This window comes from Nycticebus coucang, chromosome 3 (genome assembly GCF_027406575.1).
Source record: "Nycticebus coucang isolate mNycCou1 chromosome 3, mNycCou1.pri, whole genome shotgun sequence".
NCBI classification, from domain to species: domain Eukaryota; kingdom Metazoa; phylum Chordata; class Mammalia; order Primates; family Lorisidae; genus Nycticebus; species Nycticebus coucang.
Window position 1 is genome coordinate 71,871,676 of NC_069782.1, and position 16,207 is coordinate 71,887,882.

The 16,207-nt window shown below is 51.0% G+C and overlaps 2 protein-coding genes across 4 annotated transcripts; one reads left to right on the forward strand and one right to left on the reverse strand.

Moving 5' to 3' along the window:
• The first annotated feature begins 5,970 nt into the window (after positions 1 to 5,970).
• On the forward strand, positions 5,971 to 11,620 carry MPV17L2 (MPV17 mitochondrial inner membrane protein like 2). Of its 3 annotated transcripts, none has more exons than XM_053582365.1 (5): positions 5,971 to 6,187; positions 6,566 to 6,736; positions 7,769 to 7,845; positions 7,932 to 8,069; positions 8,348 to 8,799. In XM_053582365.1, exons 1-5 carry the CDS (start codon positions 6,001 to 6,003, stop codon positions 8,402 to 8,404), a joined length of 630 nt encoding a protein of 209 aa, XP_053438340.1. In that variant the 5' UTR covers positions 5,971 to 6,000; the 3' UTR covers positions 8,405 to 8,799. The 3 variants fall into 3 exon arrangements, with proteins under 3 accessions (XP_053438340.1, XP_053438342.1, XP_053438341.1); XM_053582367.1 differs by having other exon boundaries at positions 7,932 to 8,060; XM_053582366.1 differs by lacking the exon at positions 8,348 to 8,799 and adding an exon at positions 11,505 to 11,620 and having other exon boundaries at positions 5,977 to 6,187; positions 7,932 to 8,060.
• RAB3A (RAB3A, member RAS oncogene family) lies at positions 8,936 to 14,730 on the reverse strand. The gene is made up of 5 exons (XM_053582362.1): positions 14,563 to 14,730; positions 12,909 to 13,136; positions 11,549 to 11,667; positions 10,618 to 10,742; positions 8,936 to 9,770 (listed from the first exon to the last, which is right to left on the reverse strand). Exons 2-5 carry the CDS (start codon positions 13,134 to 13,136, stop codon positions 9,580 to 9,582), a joined length of 663 nt encoding a protein of 220 aa, XP_053438337.1. The 5' UTR covers positions 14,563 to 14,730; the 3' UTR covers positions 8,936 to 9,579.
• Positions 14,731 to 16,207: the final 1,477 nt, after the last annotated feature.

Below are 16,207 nucleotides of genomic sequence, written 5' to 3' on the forward strand. Positions count from 1 at the left end.
CTATACATTTTTTTTTTAAACTTCACCTGATTGAAGGGCACACACCTGTAGTCCCAACTACTCAGAAGGCTGAGGATCATTTGAGCCCAGCAGTTCCAGGTTGTAGTGAGCTATGATCATGCCATCACACTCCAGCCCAGGCAATAGAGCCAGACCTTGTCTCTTAAAAAAAAAAAGAGAGAGAGAGAGAGAATGAAAGAAAGATTTAGACAATTCACCTGACAGCTTGCAACTGTCAACAGGACAATAGCCGCCAGTGGGGTCAACCCACGTTTCTGTCTTTGCATCTATATATTCTTGCAGCTTCATACCTGGTGGTTGGCTATGTGCAGATTTAGGTCAGACAAGGTGTATGTCATAGAGGGTGTAGAGCTGAGCCAGGTCTCAGGACACAAAACAAGACAAACAAGAAAGCCACAGTTGTCTCACAAAACAAGACAAACAGGAAAGCAATAAAGGATCAAAAACCAATGGGAACTCAGTACCAAATTACAAGAATCACAGTCCAAAGAATTCTTTTTTTTTCTTCACTCTGTTGCCCAGGCTGGTCTCAAACTCCTGGCCTCAAGTGATACTCCTGATTCAGTTATCCAAAGTGCTGGGATTACAGGCATAAGCCACCATGCCTGGCCCAAGGAACTAATTGTTACAAATGCTTTTTTTTCCTGCCAATCCAAACCAGGAAGGGAAGAGACAAAGAAATTTTTTTTTTTTGAGACAGAGTCTTACTATATCACCCTCAGTAGAGTGCGGTGGTGTCACAGCTCACAGCAACATCCAACTCTTGGGCTTAAGTGATTCTGTTGCCTCAGTCTCCCAAGTAGCTGAGACTACAGGCACCCGCCACAATGCCCGGCTATTTTTTTGTTGCAGTTGTCATTGTTTTAGCTGGCTGGGGCAGGGTTCAATCTTGCCAGCCTCGGTGTATGTGGCTGGCGCCCTACCCACTGAGCTACAGGTGCTGTCAGACAAATTTTTATCTTCCTCTCTCAACCAAGCACTGCAGAGATCTGGGAGACTGACCTGGTAACAATTCTTACCTTCGCTGGGCTTAGACAGGTCCCAGAATCTCTCAGCTGCAGGGAGACCAGAGTGTCCCAGGTAACTTTATTACAACCTCACCACCACCTGGGGGAGGTAAAATTTTCCTCCTCTCTCCTAAGGTCTCTGGTTAGGACAGACATAAAGCAGGAGAGTAGCACACACAGTTTATTCACGTGAAGAACCCTCATGAGAAAAATGGAGACTCAAAGAAATGACTAGATCTAAGTATTTCTAAACTAGGTTGAATAAAGAATGACAACTGTGGAAAAGAAAGTATGGAGACACTCAAGGAAGGTAAGAGTTATTTTAACAATGTCTGATTTGTACAGATTTCTCTCATAGATTGCTTCTTCCTCCTGGTACAGGTACATGAGAATTATATCTCTTACTTTTAGGAAGAAAACGGAAGATCAGAGCATCCTGCTTGTATCTGCTGATGGTCTGAGTGACTTTAATTAAACTAATCAGGGTGGCTTGGCTCCTGTAACACAAATGTTATGGCACGTGCCACAATGCATGGAAGCCGGCAGGTTCGAGCCTGGCCTGGGCCAGTTAACCAATAATGAGAACTGCAACAACAACCACAAAAAATAGCCGGGCAGGTGCCTATACTCCCAGCTACTCGAGAGGCTGAGGCTAGAAAAGCGCTTAAGCCCAAGAGTTTGAGGTTGCTGTGAGCTGTGATGCCACAGCGCTCTACCAAGGGTGACATAGTGAGACTCTGTAAATAAAATAAATTAAAATAAAATAATCAGTGTGGCATGTCCTGAACTTCTTCAACAGAAACATACAAAATCACAGGTCCAGATGTCAAAAGCTGTTCTTCTTGTAGGCAATAAATTCTTAATGAATCCTTCATTGTCTCTCAGCCAGCAACCAATAATCCACTTACAGATTACCAAACGGTCAGATTAATGTTAACCAAAATTATGGAAGTCCACTATTTTGACCTGAGCTCTTACACTGGGCCCCTACAGACCAGAGCAAACCAAAGTAGAGTCATTCATGCTAAATGCAACATAATCAAACTGGAACTTTAAGGAAATAGATACATCCCCAAACAGACCAGTTTTTCCTGAAATCAGGAGATTACAGTGTTTACTAAGGAAATCCCCTCTGGTTTAACAAAAAAACGTAACCTAAAATACCCTGATATTAACCTTTTTTTTTTTTCTTTCTTTCTTCCCTTTACTTTTCTTTCTTTCTTTTTTATTTTTATTATTATTTTTCTTTTGAGACAGAGTCTCACTGTGTTGCCCCACGATAGAGTTCTCCAGTATCATAGCTCACAGTAAGTTTAAACTATTGGGCTCAAGAGATCCTCTTGTCTCAGCCTCCCAAGTAGCTGGGACTACAGAGGCCTGCCACAACACCTGGCTAGTTTTTTTATTTTTAGTAGAGATGGAGACTTGCTCAGGCTGTTCTCAAATTCCTGAGCTCAAGGGATCTTCCCTCCTGCCTCGGCCTCCCAGAATGCTAGAGTTACAGGCATGAACCCTGACCTCATTTGTCTTATTATTGTTTCCTTATTTCCACCTTTCAAAACTCACTGTTCTGCTATTGCCCAGGGGAAGCCCTCATTTTATTTTGTGGAATAGAAGCTACCCTGACTCATGAATTGTGGGGAAAAGAGCAATTAAATTTATAACTGAGTTTCTTGCAATCTTGTCTTTCAACACCATAAAGTCAGATTTCCAATCCATGATGCTACGCACTGGATGGCATTATCAGTTATAAAGGCATCAAAATAAACCACAAAATTAGGGCGGCGCCTGTGGCTCAAAGGTGTAGGACGCCAGCCCCATACACCAGAGGTGGCAGGTTCATACCCAGCCCTGGCCAAAACCTGCAAAAAAACAAAAACACACAAAATTATAGAAAGGGAAACTAAAATGAGAAAAACAGAGTTAGCAAAGTTCTCTTACCTTGTTGGAATTTCTGGACCTTTAGTCACCATAAAACATGCTTCTTTGTTGACCGAGTTTACTTGGCTCTGTCAAAAAAAAATCATAATTTGGGGGCGGCGCCTGTGGCTCAGTGAGTAGGGTGGCGGCCCCATATACCGAGGGTGGCGGGTTCAAACCCAGCCCCGGCCAAACTGCAACCAAAAAATAGCCGGGTGTTGTGGGGGGCGCCTGTAGTCCCAGCTGCTCGGGAGGCTGAGGCAAGAGAATCGTGTAAGCCCAAGAGCTAGAGGTTGCTGTGAGTCCTGTGAGGTCATGGCACTCTACTGAGGGTGGTAAAGTCATACTGTATCTCTACAAAAAAAAAAAAAAGAATCATAATTTGGCCTTTTAGTATTTTTGAAAATTTTCCTTTAACCATTTTGAAAGTTTTCTGCTAAGATGCAGTAAAATCTGGGGTCTGAAGTGTTCTTGAAAGCAAGTGCTTAAGCATAATTTTTTTAAAAAGGGTAAAATCATGACTCTCATATAGATATAAAAATGAGTACATGTGGCCAGATGAGGCTGTTCACATTTGTAATCCCAGCACTTTGGGAGACCAAGGAGGGAGGATTGCTTGACACTAGGAGTTTGACATCAGCCTGGTCAACATAGCAAGATCTTGTCTTAACAACAAATGCAATTTTTTTTTTTTAGAGACAGAGTCTCACTTTATTGCCCTCGGTAGAGTGCTGTGGCATCACAGCTCACAGCAACCTCCAACTCCTGGGTTTAGGCGATTCTCTTGCCTCAGCCTCCCAAGTAGCTGGGACTACAGGCACCTGCCACAACGCCCGGCTATTTTTTTGTTGCAGTTTGGCTGGGGCTGGGTTTGAACCCGCCACACTCGTTATATGGGGCCAGTGCCCTACCGACTGAGCCACAGGTGCCTCAGTCTCCCAAGTAGCTGGAACTATAGGTGCCTGCCACAACGCCCAACTATTTTTAGAGATGAGATCTCACTCTTGCTCAGGCTGGTCTCAAACCTTTGGGCTCAGGGCAATCCACCTGCCTCGGCCTCCCAGAGTGCTAGGATTAAAGGAGTGAGCCACTGTACCTGGCCTTTCAATAAAAAGTATTTAGGGGCCAAGTGGAAAATTCCTTTGGTCCTCTGAATGTTTGCAGAAAAATCAACTCACAAAAAGCTGATTAATTGGACAAAAGGCATACAAATTTACTTAACATGTACACATGGGACCTTTCAAAGTGAAGACCCTAAAATACAGGGGAAGTTTTATGCTTAGGCTGAACATGGTATGGATAGCTTTGTAGAAATATGATTGGATAAAAAGGGTATGATCTCACACTCGCAGTCTGAGTGGGGAAACGCAGTAAGGTCTGTCTGAGTATGCATTTCCTCCTCCTCCTCATCTCTGGAATGAGGTCTTAAACCCTAAAGTGAAACACGGTGGGTCAGATCATTTTTTCCTTTCTCCTTTTCTTTCTTTCTTTTTTTTTTTTTTTTGAGACAGAGTCTCACTATGTCACTCTCAGTAGAGTGCGGTTGCGTCACGGTTCACAGCAACTTTCAACTCTTGGGCTTAAGCGATTCTCTTGCCTCAGCTTCCCAAGTAGCTGGTACTACAAGTGCCCACCACAATGCCTGGCTATTTTGTTGTTGTTGTTGTCGTTGTCATTGTTGTTTGGCAGGCCTGGGCTAGATTCAAACCCGCCAGCCCTGATGTATGCGGCCGGCACCTAGCCGCTGAGCTACAGACGCTGAGCCCAGATCATTACTATTATTATTATTTGAGATAGAGTCTCACTATGTCGCCCTTAGAGTGCTTTGGCATCTCAACTCACAGCAACCTCAAACTCTTGGGCTTAAGCCATTCTCTCACCTCAGCCTCCCAAGTAGCTGGGACTACAGGTGCCCACCACAAAGCCAGGCTATTTTTTTGGTTGGAGTTGTTGTTGTTTAGCTGGCCCGGGCCGGGTTCCAACCCTCAGCCTTGGTGTATGTGGCTGGCGCCATAACCGTTGTCCTATGGGCGCTGAGCCCCAGATCATTTCTTCATAGCCAGTATTTTACATAGAATATTTTTAGGTTTGGGCGGCGCCTGTGGCTCAGTGAGTAGGGCGCCGGTCCCATATGCCGAGGGTGGCGGGTTCAAACCCAGCCCTGGCCAAACTGCAACCAAAAAATAGCCAGGCGTTGTGGCGGGCGCCTGTAGTCCCAGCTGCTCGGGAGACTGAGGCAAGAGAATCGCGTAAGCCCAAGTTGGAGGTTGCTGTGAGCCGTGTGACACCACGGCACTCTACCCGAGGGCGGTACGGTGAGACTCTGTCTCTACAAAAAAAAAAAAAAAAAGAATATTTTTTAGGTTTTATGGCTGTCTTTAGGGCAAAGGTTTTTTGTTTGTTTTTGAGACAGTCCTTCTTTACCACCTTTGGTAGAGTGTCATGGCGTCATAGCTCCTAGCAACCTCAAACGCTTGGGTTCAAGTGATGCCCTTGCCTGAGTTTTTCATTTTTAGTAGAGGCAGAGTCTCACTCTTGCTCAGACTGGTCTCAAACTAGTGAGCTCAAGCAACCCCCAGAGTGCTAGTGTTACAGGCGCGAGCCACCACACCCGGCCCCTAAGTGTCCATCTCAAAACCGGAAGTGAGACACGAATCAGTGAGTTGCCAGCATGACACCATGACGGTAGATAGCGATTGACCAGTGTAGTAGCGCTGCACGCGTAAGTAGAGGGATGCTGCAACTGCTCCCCATAGGCCGGCATAGAAAGGGGCGAGGAAACAGCGTGCAACGCTACCAATCGGCACGCGTGATATAACTCTTATTTGCGATTGGTCCCTGATGTCCGGGAAGGCTGTGTGTAACTCCGTTCAGAGACTGACCCTAGGCTAAGTGGAGTCCGAGATGGTCTGTGATTGGTCAGCGCGGCGCAGCGCGTACACGTGAACAGCAAAGCTATGTGCGACTGGCCGGCGTTGAAGTGGGGGCGGGCATTCTGGGCCGGTGGTAACTCGCGATTGGTCGGCGCTCAGGTTCCTGATTCCCGCTAGCGATGGCGCCGGGCGGCTTGCGCTGGCTACGCGGCCTGTGGACCGCCGGGCAGCCCCTGTTCCAGGGCCGTTTGCTCCTTGTGACCAACACACTGGGCTGCGGCGCTCTCATGGCGGCTGGAGACGGCGCGCGCCAGTCTTGGGAGATCCGCGCCCGACCTGGGCAGAAATTCAGCCCGCGACGCTCAGGTGAGGATGCCGCGCTGTTGGCCCTTCACCCCGAGGACTTTTGACCCTGACCTCGAATTCGGCTATCCCCATACCAGGCCTACGACCCATGATCCCTCACTCGTGGCTCGATCTCTAGCAGGACCCTTGAACTCGGTGTGCAACCCAGATCCTGACACTCCCTCCCCAAGTCTCAGTCCCCTGCCCGCTCCTTGGTCTGAACCTTTGGAAAGTCTCCTAGCGGTGGGTCTTGTAATGGAAGAATACCTCGGTGGGCTGTCTTTGTTTTCCAGCTGAGGCTGAGGCTCTGGAATGGCATCAGGCTCTCCCAGGTCTTGGCTGGTGAGGGAGTGGATGGGGTTGGGTCTTCCGGCCCCCTAACTCTTATACCACTCTCAGCGAGTATGTTTGCGGTGGGCTGCAGCATGGGCCCCTTCCTGCACTACTGGTACCTCTGGCTGGACCGCCTACTCCCTGCCTCAGGCCTCCAAGGCCTCCCAAACATCCTCAAGAAGGTTCTCGTGGACCAGCTGGTAGCCTCTCCCATGCTGGGCGTCTGGTACTTCTTGGGTAAGGAACCCCACAAGCTGTGCTTTGCCCCTCAGAGTTTGGGAGGGGTGGAACTTTGTGTTAAGAAGGATGCTGATGTTTCTCTTGAGTGGGTGGCCCTTGACTGGGGGGAGAAGTTACAGTGCTGACAAGACAGACCCAGCCTGACCTCAGGGAGCCATTGGATGGTGATGTGAGTGGTGTTGAGTGTAGGAGGGACAAGGACAGCGTGTGGTGGGGCTTTGCTGGATGGGAGGTTGGGAGCACTTCCCAAAGGAGGCAACACTCAGACAAGACTTAAAAAAGGAACCAGAGGGTGGCGCCTGTGGCTCAAGGAGTAGGGCGCCGGTCCCATATGCCAGAGGTGGCGGGTTCAAACCTAGCCCCGGCCAAAACAAACAAAAAAAAGGAACCAGAGGGCGGCGCCTGTGGCTCAGTGGTTAGGGCGCCGGCCCCATAAACCGAGGGTGTTCAAACCCAGCCCTGGCCAAACTGCAACAAAAAAATAGCTGGGCTTGTGGTGGGCATCTGTAGTCCCAGCTACTCGGGAGACTGAGGCAAGAGAATTGCCTAAGCCCAGGAGTTGGAGGTTGTTGTGAGCTGTGCGATGCCACAGCACTCTACTGAGGGTGATAAAGTACAAAAAAAAAAAAGAGGAAGGAGCCAGAGGACAGGGAAACAGCCCATGCAAAGCCCCTGAGGCCTGATAGAAGAGGGGCTGGGCTCGATGAGTGCAATCATCCAGCTTTAGGCTTTGCAGAGAAAAGTGTCAGCTCATTCCCACCCCAAGGCCCAGTTTCCTGCTCTGTAATGGAGTGTGTCAATGTGTGTCTCCTTCCTTCGGGGCACTTATTTATACATATTTATGACCTCTCTCCCTCACTGGGATAACTTGTTCTATGTTTTCCCCCTACACCAGCCCTGCTGTTCTGGCCATCCCATTTGAATATCTTGGTCCTGCCTAGGACTTTCTTTGAAGGTTCTATCCTTCCCCTTCTTGCCATCTCCACAGTACTCCCAGCCCCTGACCCATTTATCTTTCTTCCTTTCCAGGCCTTGGCTGCCTGGAAGGCCAGATGCTGAGTGATAGCTGCCAGGAGTTGCAGGACAAATTCTGGGAATTCTACAAGGTGGGAGCAGACGCCCAAACCCTGCCCACCCCAGGCCCTCCAGGGTGTGGCCACCCCCTCACCCACACTCTGGCTCCTCCCTGCAGGCCGACTGGTGCGTGTGGCCAGCTGCACAGCTGGTGAACTTCCTCTTCGTGCCCCCCCAGTTCCGAGTCACTTACATCAATGGCCTGACACTGGGCTGGGACACATACCTGTCCTACCTGAAGTACCGGGTGAGCACAGTGAGTGGACCAGGCACCCAGGGTACTCAGGGAGCCACACGTGGGAGCTCCCAATGGCAGTACAGCCAACCTGGAGGGTGAGGGTCTCCTGGGGCCCTGACAACCCATATCCTAGGGTGGGCCGCCGGGAGCTCATCTCCAGTGGTTAAAACCTAGCCCATCTTTGCTGTCTGGTGTGACTTCTGCCAGATCCCTGCCATGTCTGTACCCAAGGACAGGTACAAGAGAGCTTGATTAGGAAGAACCTGGAATATGACTAGATCCTCTTGTGTGAACAGAGTCCAAGCTCCCTGACACCCTCAGCCTGCATGGCTCTGGACACCCGAGTGGACTGAGCTGCCTGTTTCCCAGCACAGGATGCCAAACAGTGCAAGATTAACTCCCAGAGGACTACCCTTTGACTGGTGGTGAAGCAGCTTCTGCCCAGGCCAGGATGCTGGGCCATGGCAGAGCCCCAGTCCAACTCCTGAGCATCTGGTTAAGCTGTCACTTCCAAGCACATTGCTGGCCCCATCTAGAACACAACCACAAAGATAGATGATCATCCCCAAGCCTTTCTCAGAAGGAGCCTCATGTGACTTGTAACCAAGATGTCCCATCTTCAGCCTGGGGCCCCACCTAGTCCAGGCCCAGGCACCAACTCCTGGACACTAAAGTGGCTTTGAGACCAAGACAAGGATATGGCCCATCCCCTCAGTGTGGGGTCAGGCCTGTAGTCGGCCTCCACAAACTTCAGACAAGACTAAGCAGCCTATAGGCCTCCTATGGTTGTGGACTATGGAAATTCCATTAAATTCTCTGTAATTGACAATCCCAGGGATGACCAAAGCCAGTGGGATCAAGGCTTAGAAGTCATACAGACACAGCATGGTCCATTCACTTTATTGGGTGTGTGTAGTGTTGTCATGACATCTCCTAGGGGACTGGAGGGCATGTTTGACACTCATGAGGTCAGAACAGGTCTGGGGGAGGGGGGGTGTAGGGTGGTGAATACCCACAGCACCCTTACCACCACCATGACTAAAAGAGAAAACTCTGGGGGAGAGGAACCCAATGGGCTGGACTCTCCTTGGTATACACAGAGACCCCCTGCCAGTGGCCTCAGCCCACTGTAGCAGAGCCAAGGGACTGGCAGACCTGGCCACCTCCCATCACCCTATCAGCCTGCTCTGGGGTGTCATCTGGCCCCTCTTCACAACTGACAAGTGGTTGGGGGTGAATTTAGAAAAAAGTAGTGTCTCAGGAAGGAAGTTGAGTAGTGAGTTCAAGGGGCCACAACACACCATGGCAGAGTGGTGTAGGGCTGTATGTACAGGGTGGGCAGGGCAAGGGGTAGATGGGAGCCTAGGCCCCTGGGGGACATCTTCAATAAATAAATAAATAGCTACAATAATAAATAAAGGTGACAGTCTAAGTCAGGGGTAGGGGTCTTGTGCCCATGGCTGGTGGGGGCTGGGTTGGGTCTGGGTGGTTGGGGATTTAAGAAGGGTAGGTGGGGGCAGGGCAGCTCTCAGCAAGCACAGTCCTGGTGCGGGGGCGCCTGCTGGTCAGTGAGCTGTGGGCCCTGCTTGGTGCCGGTAACTGCAGGGTCAGCTGTGTCCAAGGACTCAGACATCTTCTCACAGATGACATCCACCAGACGCTCAAAGGTCTGCTTGACATTAATATTGTCCTTGGCACTTGCCTCAAAGAACTCAAACCCTGTAGTCAGGGAAGGGAAGGTTAAGACCATGGTACCCCCTACCCCACCTCCCAACTCTTAGAGATCTCTGATGGAAGGAAAAGCCTGGAAATACCCAGTGCCAACTGGCCCACTAAAGACACTGACAGAAAGCCGCCTAAAGGTCCTGCAGGGAAGCAACTTTGAACTGGGATAACTCTACATTTCCAGCCCTTCTTTCTTTACCCTAAAACTGTTTCTCGCTGCTCTGGCAAGACCCTATCCCCTCACCCTTGCTCCCTTCCCCACCATCCAGCCCAGTCCCATGCACTGGCTCTGGAAGCCTCTGTCACTCAGATCCAACTGTGTCATCCCCCTGCTCAACAGCCTCTATGGTTCCCTATGACATTTCTTCCAGTTGACCCTCATGTTTTAGCCATGTAAAACTATTGCCCAAACCCAGTAATTTCTTGCCTCTAGCCATTGTCCAAGCTGTTTCTTCTGTCTGAAAGACCCTTCAAGCACCAGATCTATTGCCCCTCCCCACTAGGAAGCCTAGCTCCTCCCATGGGCTCCTCAAGCCCAGGTCTCCTACACCCTTCACCTCATAAAGCTAGATGTCTTTCAGAGGCCTCACAACACCCAACGTGGGACTGGACAGAGAATGTTAGAATGAATCATTAACTTGCCTTACAGTGAACGCCTACATACCCCTTAAGATCCATTGCAAATGGCTCTTGGATCAAGGCCAGTTTCCAGAAAATACAATTTGCCTGGATTTGAATCCCAGCTCTGTCATGGTTTTGCTTTGAGACCTTGGGTGTTTCCTCTCCCCTTTTGGGAATCTCAGTGTCCTTGTTTTAGCCTCCAGTCCTGCTAGGCACTCACCAAGATGGTCAGCCAGCTGCCGGCCACGTTCTGATGACACCACTCTCTCATCCTCCATGTCACACTTGTTCCCCACTAGCAGCACCTGGGCATTGTCCCATGAATAGGTCTTGATCTGGGTGGACCTGCAGGAGGCAGTAACAGAGGCAGGTTAGGGCTTGGAGGATCCAGGCTCTGTCTCCAGGCTGGTCCAGGGCCTGTCTACAAGAGAGACAGAAGAGGGGAAAGACCCTGGAACCTGGCCCACCACCCTCCTTTCCATCTTCCCTTCATAAACTTTTCTTTTTAGAGACAAAGTCTTGCTCTTCTCTGTACCCTAGATTGGAGTGCAGTGGTGTGATCAGAACTCACTGCAGCCTTGAATTCCTGTGTGATCCCCTCCCCCCTTCACTCTCTGGAGTAGCTGGGACTATAAGCAGGCACTACCACACCCAGCTATTTTTTTTTTTCTATAGAGGCAAGGTCCGGCTGTGTTGCCTAGGCTGACCTCCAACTCTTGGCCTCAAGTAATCCTCCCATCTCGGCCTCCCAAAGTGTTGGGATTACAGGCGTGAGCCATGGTACCCAGCCTCTCAAATACTCTTTCCTCTGGGTATTTGCTCCAGATTCCCTACTCTTGAAAGCCCCTCTTTCAAGCAACGTTTCCCACCCTTCCCAGATCCTCTCCCAGAAATAATTATCCCTTCTTTAGGAAATTCAGAAATTTTCTTAAAATGTATCATTATTTCTAGGCAGAAAATTTAAATGTTTACAACCTATGCAAACTGTTCTTACTGTTTTTGTCCCCAACTCTCCTTACCAGCCACAAATAGCTTTTTCCTACATGTGTACAGTTTCATTTTTGCATCTGTAATTATTTTTTCCCATTTTTCTTTTTTTGCACAAAGCCCAGCTCAGAGGATGGTCTGAAAGTGGGTGGGGTCATGCTCACCAGTCCTGTACGGCATTGAAGGATTCCTCATTAGTGATGTCATACATAAGAATAAAGCCCATGGCACCCCGGTAGTAAGCTGTGGTGATGGTCCGGTACCGCTCCTGCCCAGCTGTGTCCTAGGGAAGAGGAGACAAAGGTCAGAGCTAAGACCCACACATAAGCTCCACAAAGAGGCAATGAGCTCTAAGATGGTCTGGGTCAGCCACCTTGAGGCCCACAGAGAGGTAGCTTTCCTAGGGGCACAAAGAGTCAGAAAGAACAGGCTGGGTCACCTGCATGGTGACTGTTACTTGCAGAATTGTTCCCTTATTCATTCCACAAACACGTACTGGCCAATGACCTGGACACACCCTGTGCTGGATACTGGGGACAAAACCGTTAACAAAATGGACAGAAAGCCCTGCCCTTGCAGAAGTAATGGCCCTGAACAAGAAACAGACAATCACCACAAAGTTGTAATGTATCCTATGTTGGACAGTGACAAGGATTCAGGAGAAAAGTCAAACTAGATGAGGATAGAGAGTACCAGAGTAGTTTAAAAATCTGAAGGCAGGCTCGGTGCCTGTGGCTCAAGGGGCTAAGGCACCAGCCACATACACCTAAGATGGTGGGTTCGAATCTAGCCCCAGCCTGCCAAACAACAATGACAGCTGCAACCAAAAAATAGCCAGGCATTGTGGCAGAGGCAGGAGAATCACTTGAGCCCAGGAGTTGGAGGTTGCTATGAGCTGTGATGCCACAGCACTCTACCCAGGGCGACAGCTTGAAGCTCTGTCTCAAAAAAAAAAAAAACCCTGAAGGCAGTGAGGGAGGAAGCCATGTGAGGGCCAGGGAGCATCCCAGGGAAAGGGCAGGACACAGCCTGTGCAAAGGCCCTGCCTGAAGGACAGTTAAGGAGGATATGGAGGAAGACAGACTGGGGTGAAGGTGTCAGCAGGGACACAACAGGCAAGGGTTTCTGGGCTAAAAGAGGGGTGTGGGTTTTACCCTGAATGATAAGGGAGCCATACAAGGGCAGTGAGCAGAGAAGGGACAGTTCTGATTTGAGATTAATGGGCTCACTCAGACCTCTTTGGGGTTGAGGAAGAGGCTGGGACACCTGGGGGTAGGCGCCTGCATTTGTCCCAGGAAAGAGTCCTGCTGAAACCTTATACAGAGCCTCATGTGGAAGAAGTTGAAGATGGGGAAACTGAGGCATTGAGATTAGGTGCTTTATGAGGGAACAGGGTGCCTGTGCTTTTGCTCTTGGTCTACAGTATGCATCTGATAAATGCCCAGTGTGTCAATGAATGACTCTAGCCAGGGAAGAGACAGAAAACATTGCAACTGCTTTTCCAAGGAGGGGAGCTGGACCCACCCAGATCTGCAGCTTGATCCTCTTGTCGTTGCGGTAGATGGTTTTGACCTTGAAGTCGATGCCCACAGTGCTGACAAAGGCAGGTGTGAAGGAGTCGTCAGCGTAGCGGAAGAGGAAGGATGTCTTGCCCACGCTGCTGTTGCCAATGATAAGGATCTTGAACATGTAATCGAAGTTTTGATCCGAGGACTCCTTTTGCCCATAGCGAGAATCTGTGGCAGATGCCATCTGGGGGTATAGGAAGAAGAGAGAGCAAGGGGGCTCCCTCCATCCTCAGCAGCCCAAGCCCAGTCATAGAATGGAGAGAGCGCCAGAAAGGAACCCATGTATGGAGAACATCTTTTTTTTGTTTTTGTTTTTTGTAGAGACAGAGTGTCACCTTATCGCCCTTGGTAGAGTGCCGTGGCCTCACACAGCTCACAGCAACCTCCAACTCCTGGGCTTAAGCGATTCTCTTGCCTCAGCCTCCCAAGTAGCTGGGACTACAGGCGCCCGCCACAACGCCCGGCTATTTTTTTTTTTTTTTGGTTATAGTTTGGCCGGGGCCGGGTTTGAACCCACCACCCTCGGTATATGGGGCCGGCGCCCTACCGACTGAGCCACAGGTGCCGCCCATATGGAGAACATCTTTATCCCATCAGGAGCACCAATATTATTGGTGAGGCCCTCAGGAGAGGGCAGGCTGTGACCTTGAAAGGTTTCAGGGGAGGAGCTCAGAGGGTCGCGAATGGAGATACCCCTCCAATAGGCCTGCACCCCAGGTCTGGCTGTAACCCTAAACCTATGTCTCCGCCCAGAGGGAGGTGACTGCGGTGGGCCCCGCCTCCCATCAATCTTTCAAGGTCCTCAGAACTGAGCAGCTCAGGCGCACGTGCACACTCATGTAGGTCCCGCGGGGATGCGCATCGGCAGCCTCCCCTTCCCCCAAACTCCCAGGCTTGGGACAACTTGGGCCGTGCTAGCTGCATTACATGACAGGAGAAGCGGGTACACATGCTCCCGTGCACCATCCTCACACACACTCATCTTTACACGCTCGTACACACACGAGGCTGCGAACTTGCTTGGGTGCACAGGATAGAGGGAGGCACAGACACCTGTCTACACACTTACCTTCCTAGAGAAATGTGCGAACCCATCCCTGACCCGTGGGCACGGCTCCCTCCACCCATGCAGGCGTGTGAACGTCACCCATACGGACACGGATGCCCGTGCACGTATGCTCAAGGCTGTGTACGCACACGCACAGTCCAGGCGCCTCCCTCCACAAGCTTGCAGCATGCACATACTGAGGCCCAAAGGGGGTCGCAGAAGTATATCCAGTTACACAAGCAATGGTATACACAGACATGCCGACAGACGGGGGCGCGTGTGCACACCACGGGCACCCGCACGCAAGAACCTCCCGCGAGCGCAGCTTCCCGCAGGGCACTCGTCACCCCTCCCCCTCCGCTGCAGAGCCTCCGGGTGGAGGGGGAATTGGTGAGGATACGGCAGGTGAGGGCCACCCAGACTCTTTCCCTTCCCAGGTCCGAAACCGCCGCACCCTTCCTCTCATTCATCCCCGGTCAACCTCGTCTCCCACCTCCGCCAGTCAAATGAAGGTTATGCAGATGCTCAGAGTCGGAGCCCACAGGGCCGCCCGGGAACTCACCTTGCCCTTCACCAATGCACCCTAGCGGCGGCGACTTATTAGGCGGCGGCAATGACGCCGGTGCGCTGATGTAGGGCTGCGAGGCAGCGGCGGCGGCGGCGGCGGCGGCGGCACCGGCTCAGGCCCCTGCAGTCCTCGGTGACGTCCTGCAGCGGGAGAGGCGGAGCCTCAACCTGCAGACAGAGCCGTGACGCCATCCGGAGGCGGAGCAGCGCGCAGAGCTGTGGCTACAGACACAGGCAGAGCCAGGAGGGGTGGGGTTTCTGCGCAGATTGACGCGCTAATAGGGCGGGACCCGGCGAGGGTATCTGGTAGGGACCAATGCGCTGCAGCCGCTGACTCCGCCTTTCCTCTGCATCAGGCAGGCTGGGCTGTTTGGCGCCCTCTCACTGGCTTAAGTGCTCAAGCGACAGGCCCAGTTAACAATCAGCGATTGCCTACTCTTTCCTCCTGTCCAACGATGGCTTTCGGGCGGTTGAAGGGCCGAGGGGCTGACGTCTTGGCTGAACCTGGGTCTTTGAGGGGCGGGTTCCCGGCGGGTTCCTTCCCCCGTCCGCACCAACCCGGACTCCTATGGCCACAGCACTGTCCAAGGTGCTGTGACCCTCGTTTAAAATGCCGCCTACTTCCAATTTCAGAAAAGAGGAACTGGCGCCCAAGAGATGTTACATGCACACTCCCAATTATGGAGTTAAAAATAAATACAAAATAAGAAAAAGAAGACATAGGGTTAAGAGAGACCTCTGTTCATTTCCTAAGGTGTAAGACCCCCAAAGAGGGCAGCTGGTAGAGACTCCATCCCTCCCCTGATCCTGAGGTTAAAAAAAAAGAAGAAGAAGAAACCACCAATTCCCAAAAAAGAAGGAAGGAGCTGATGGACGCTCTGGGAACTCTCCCACCCCATCCTGCACCCAGTCATCGGGTGGAAAATTCGAAGAAATGGCGAAGTAGGGGCAGAGAAGTAGCCTGTCCTCTAAATCCCCAAATGACCAGCTCTTCCTTGTTCAGGTTCAAAGACTAACCTGGGAGCTAGGAGACCCAACCCCAACCCCGCTCCGTTGGGGAACAACACCCAGAGAATGCAGACTTTAGGAGCCAAGATGCTGCATGGTTTATTCCTCCAAATCTTGAAGGAAAAAGTCAAAATTGGAGTGGGGGTGACAAGCCTGAGACCCCGCCACCTCCCAACTCGGGGTCTTCAAACCCCGCAAGGGGCGTTTGGCCCCCAGGAGAGTCTTGATCTCTTTCATTCTCCCCTACCCCCAGTAGGCAGGGCTGAGGATGTGGGGCGGGACTCGTCCTGTTTATAAAAAGCTCGCCAGCTGCGGAGGCGCGGAGAGACCAGAATAACTTAGCGCCTTGAGGCCCGGCCCCCACCACCCCCACCCGCGGCCCGCCCCAGCGCCCTGCAAGTACTGGGACGCTCACCCACTTCGTTTGCATTTGGGAAATGTATTTATTCTAAGGGTAACGTGTTTGCCCCTGCCTCCCCCCTCTGACTATAAAAGTATCACGACTCCACTTCGGAGAATGAGAAAATTTCAGAAAAAATAAATAAATAAAAATAAATCCACTTCGTGTTCTCTCCCTGCCACCCGGTTCTCTGGTTGAAGCTCCAGGGCAAGAGGCCAGTCATAGGTCCGAA

Excerpts from the sequence above, each read along its gene's own strand:
- RAB3A (XM_053582362.1), bottom strand. The coding sequence starts at position 13,136 with ATGGCATCTGCCACAGATTCTCGCTATGGGCAAAAGGAGTCCTCGGAT. Across the intron at positions 11,668-12,908 it reads GGATCAAGCTGCAGATCTGG|GACACAGCTGGGCAGGAGCG; the intron begins GTGGGTCCAGCT and ends CCTCTTCCCTAG. Across the intron at positions 9,771-10,617 it reads GCAGCTGGCTGACCATCTTG|GGTTTGAGTTCTTTGAGGCA; the intron begins GTGAGTGCCTAG and ends CCCTGACTACAG.
- MPV17L2 (XM_053582365.1), top strand. The coding sequence starts at position 6,001 with ATGGCGCCGGGCGGCTTGCGCTGGCTACGCGGCCTGTGGACCGCCGGG. Across the intron at positions 7,846-7,931 it reads AATTCTGGGAATTCTACAAG|GCCGACTGGTGCGTGTGGCC; the intron begins GTGGGAGCAGAC and ends TCCTCCCTGCAG. Across the intron at positions 8,070-8,347 it reads TGAAGTACCGGGTGAGCACA|AGTCCAAGCTCCCTGACACC; the intron begins GTGAGTGGACCA and ends TTGTGTGAACAG.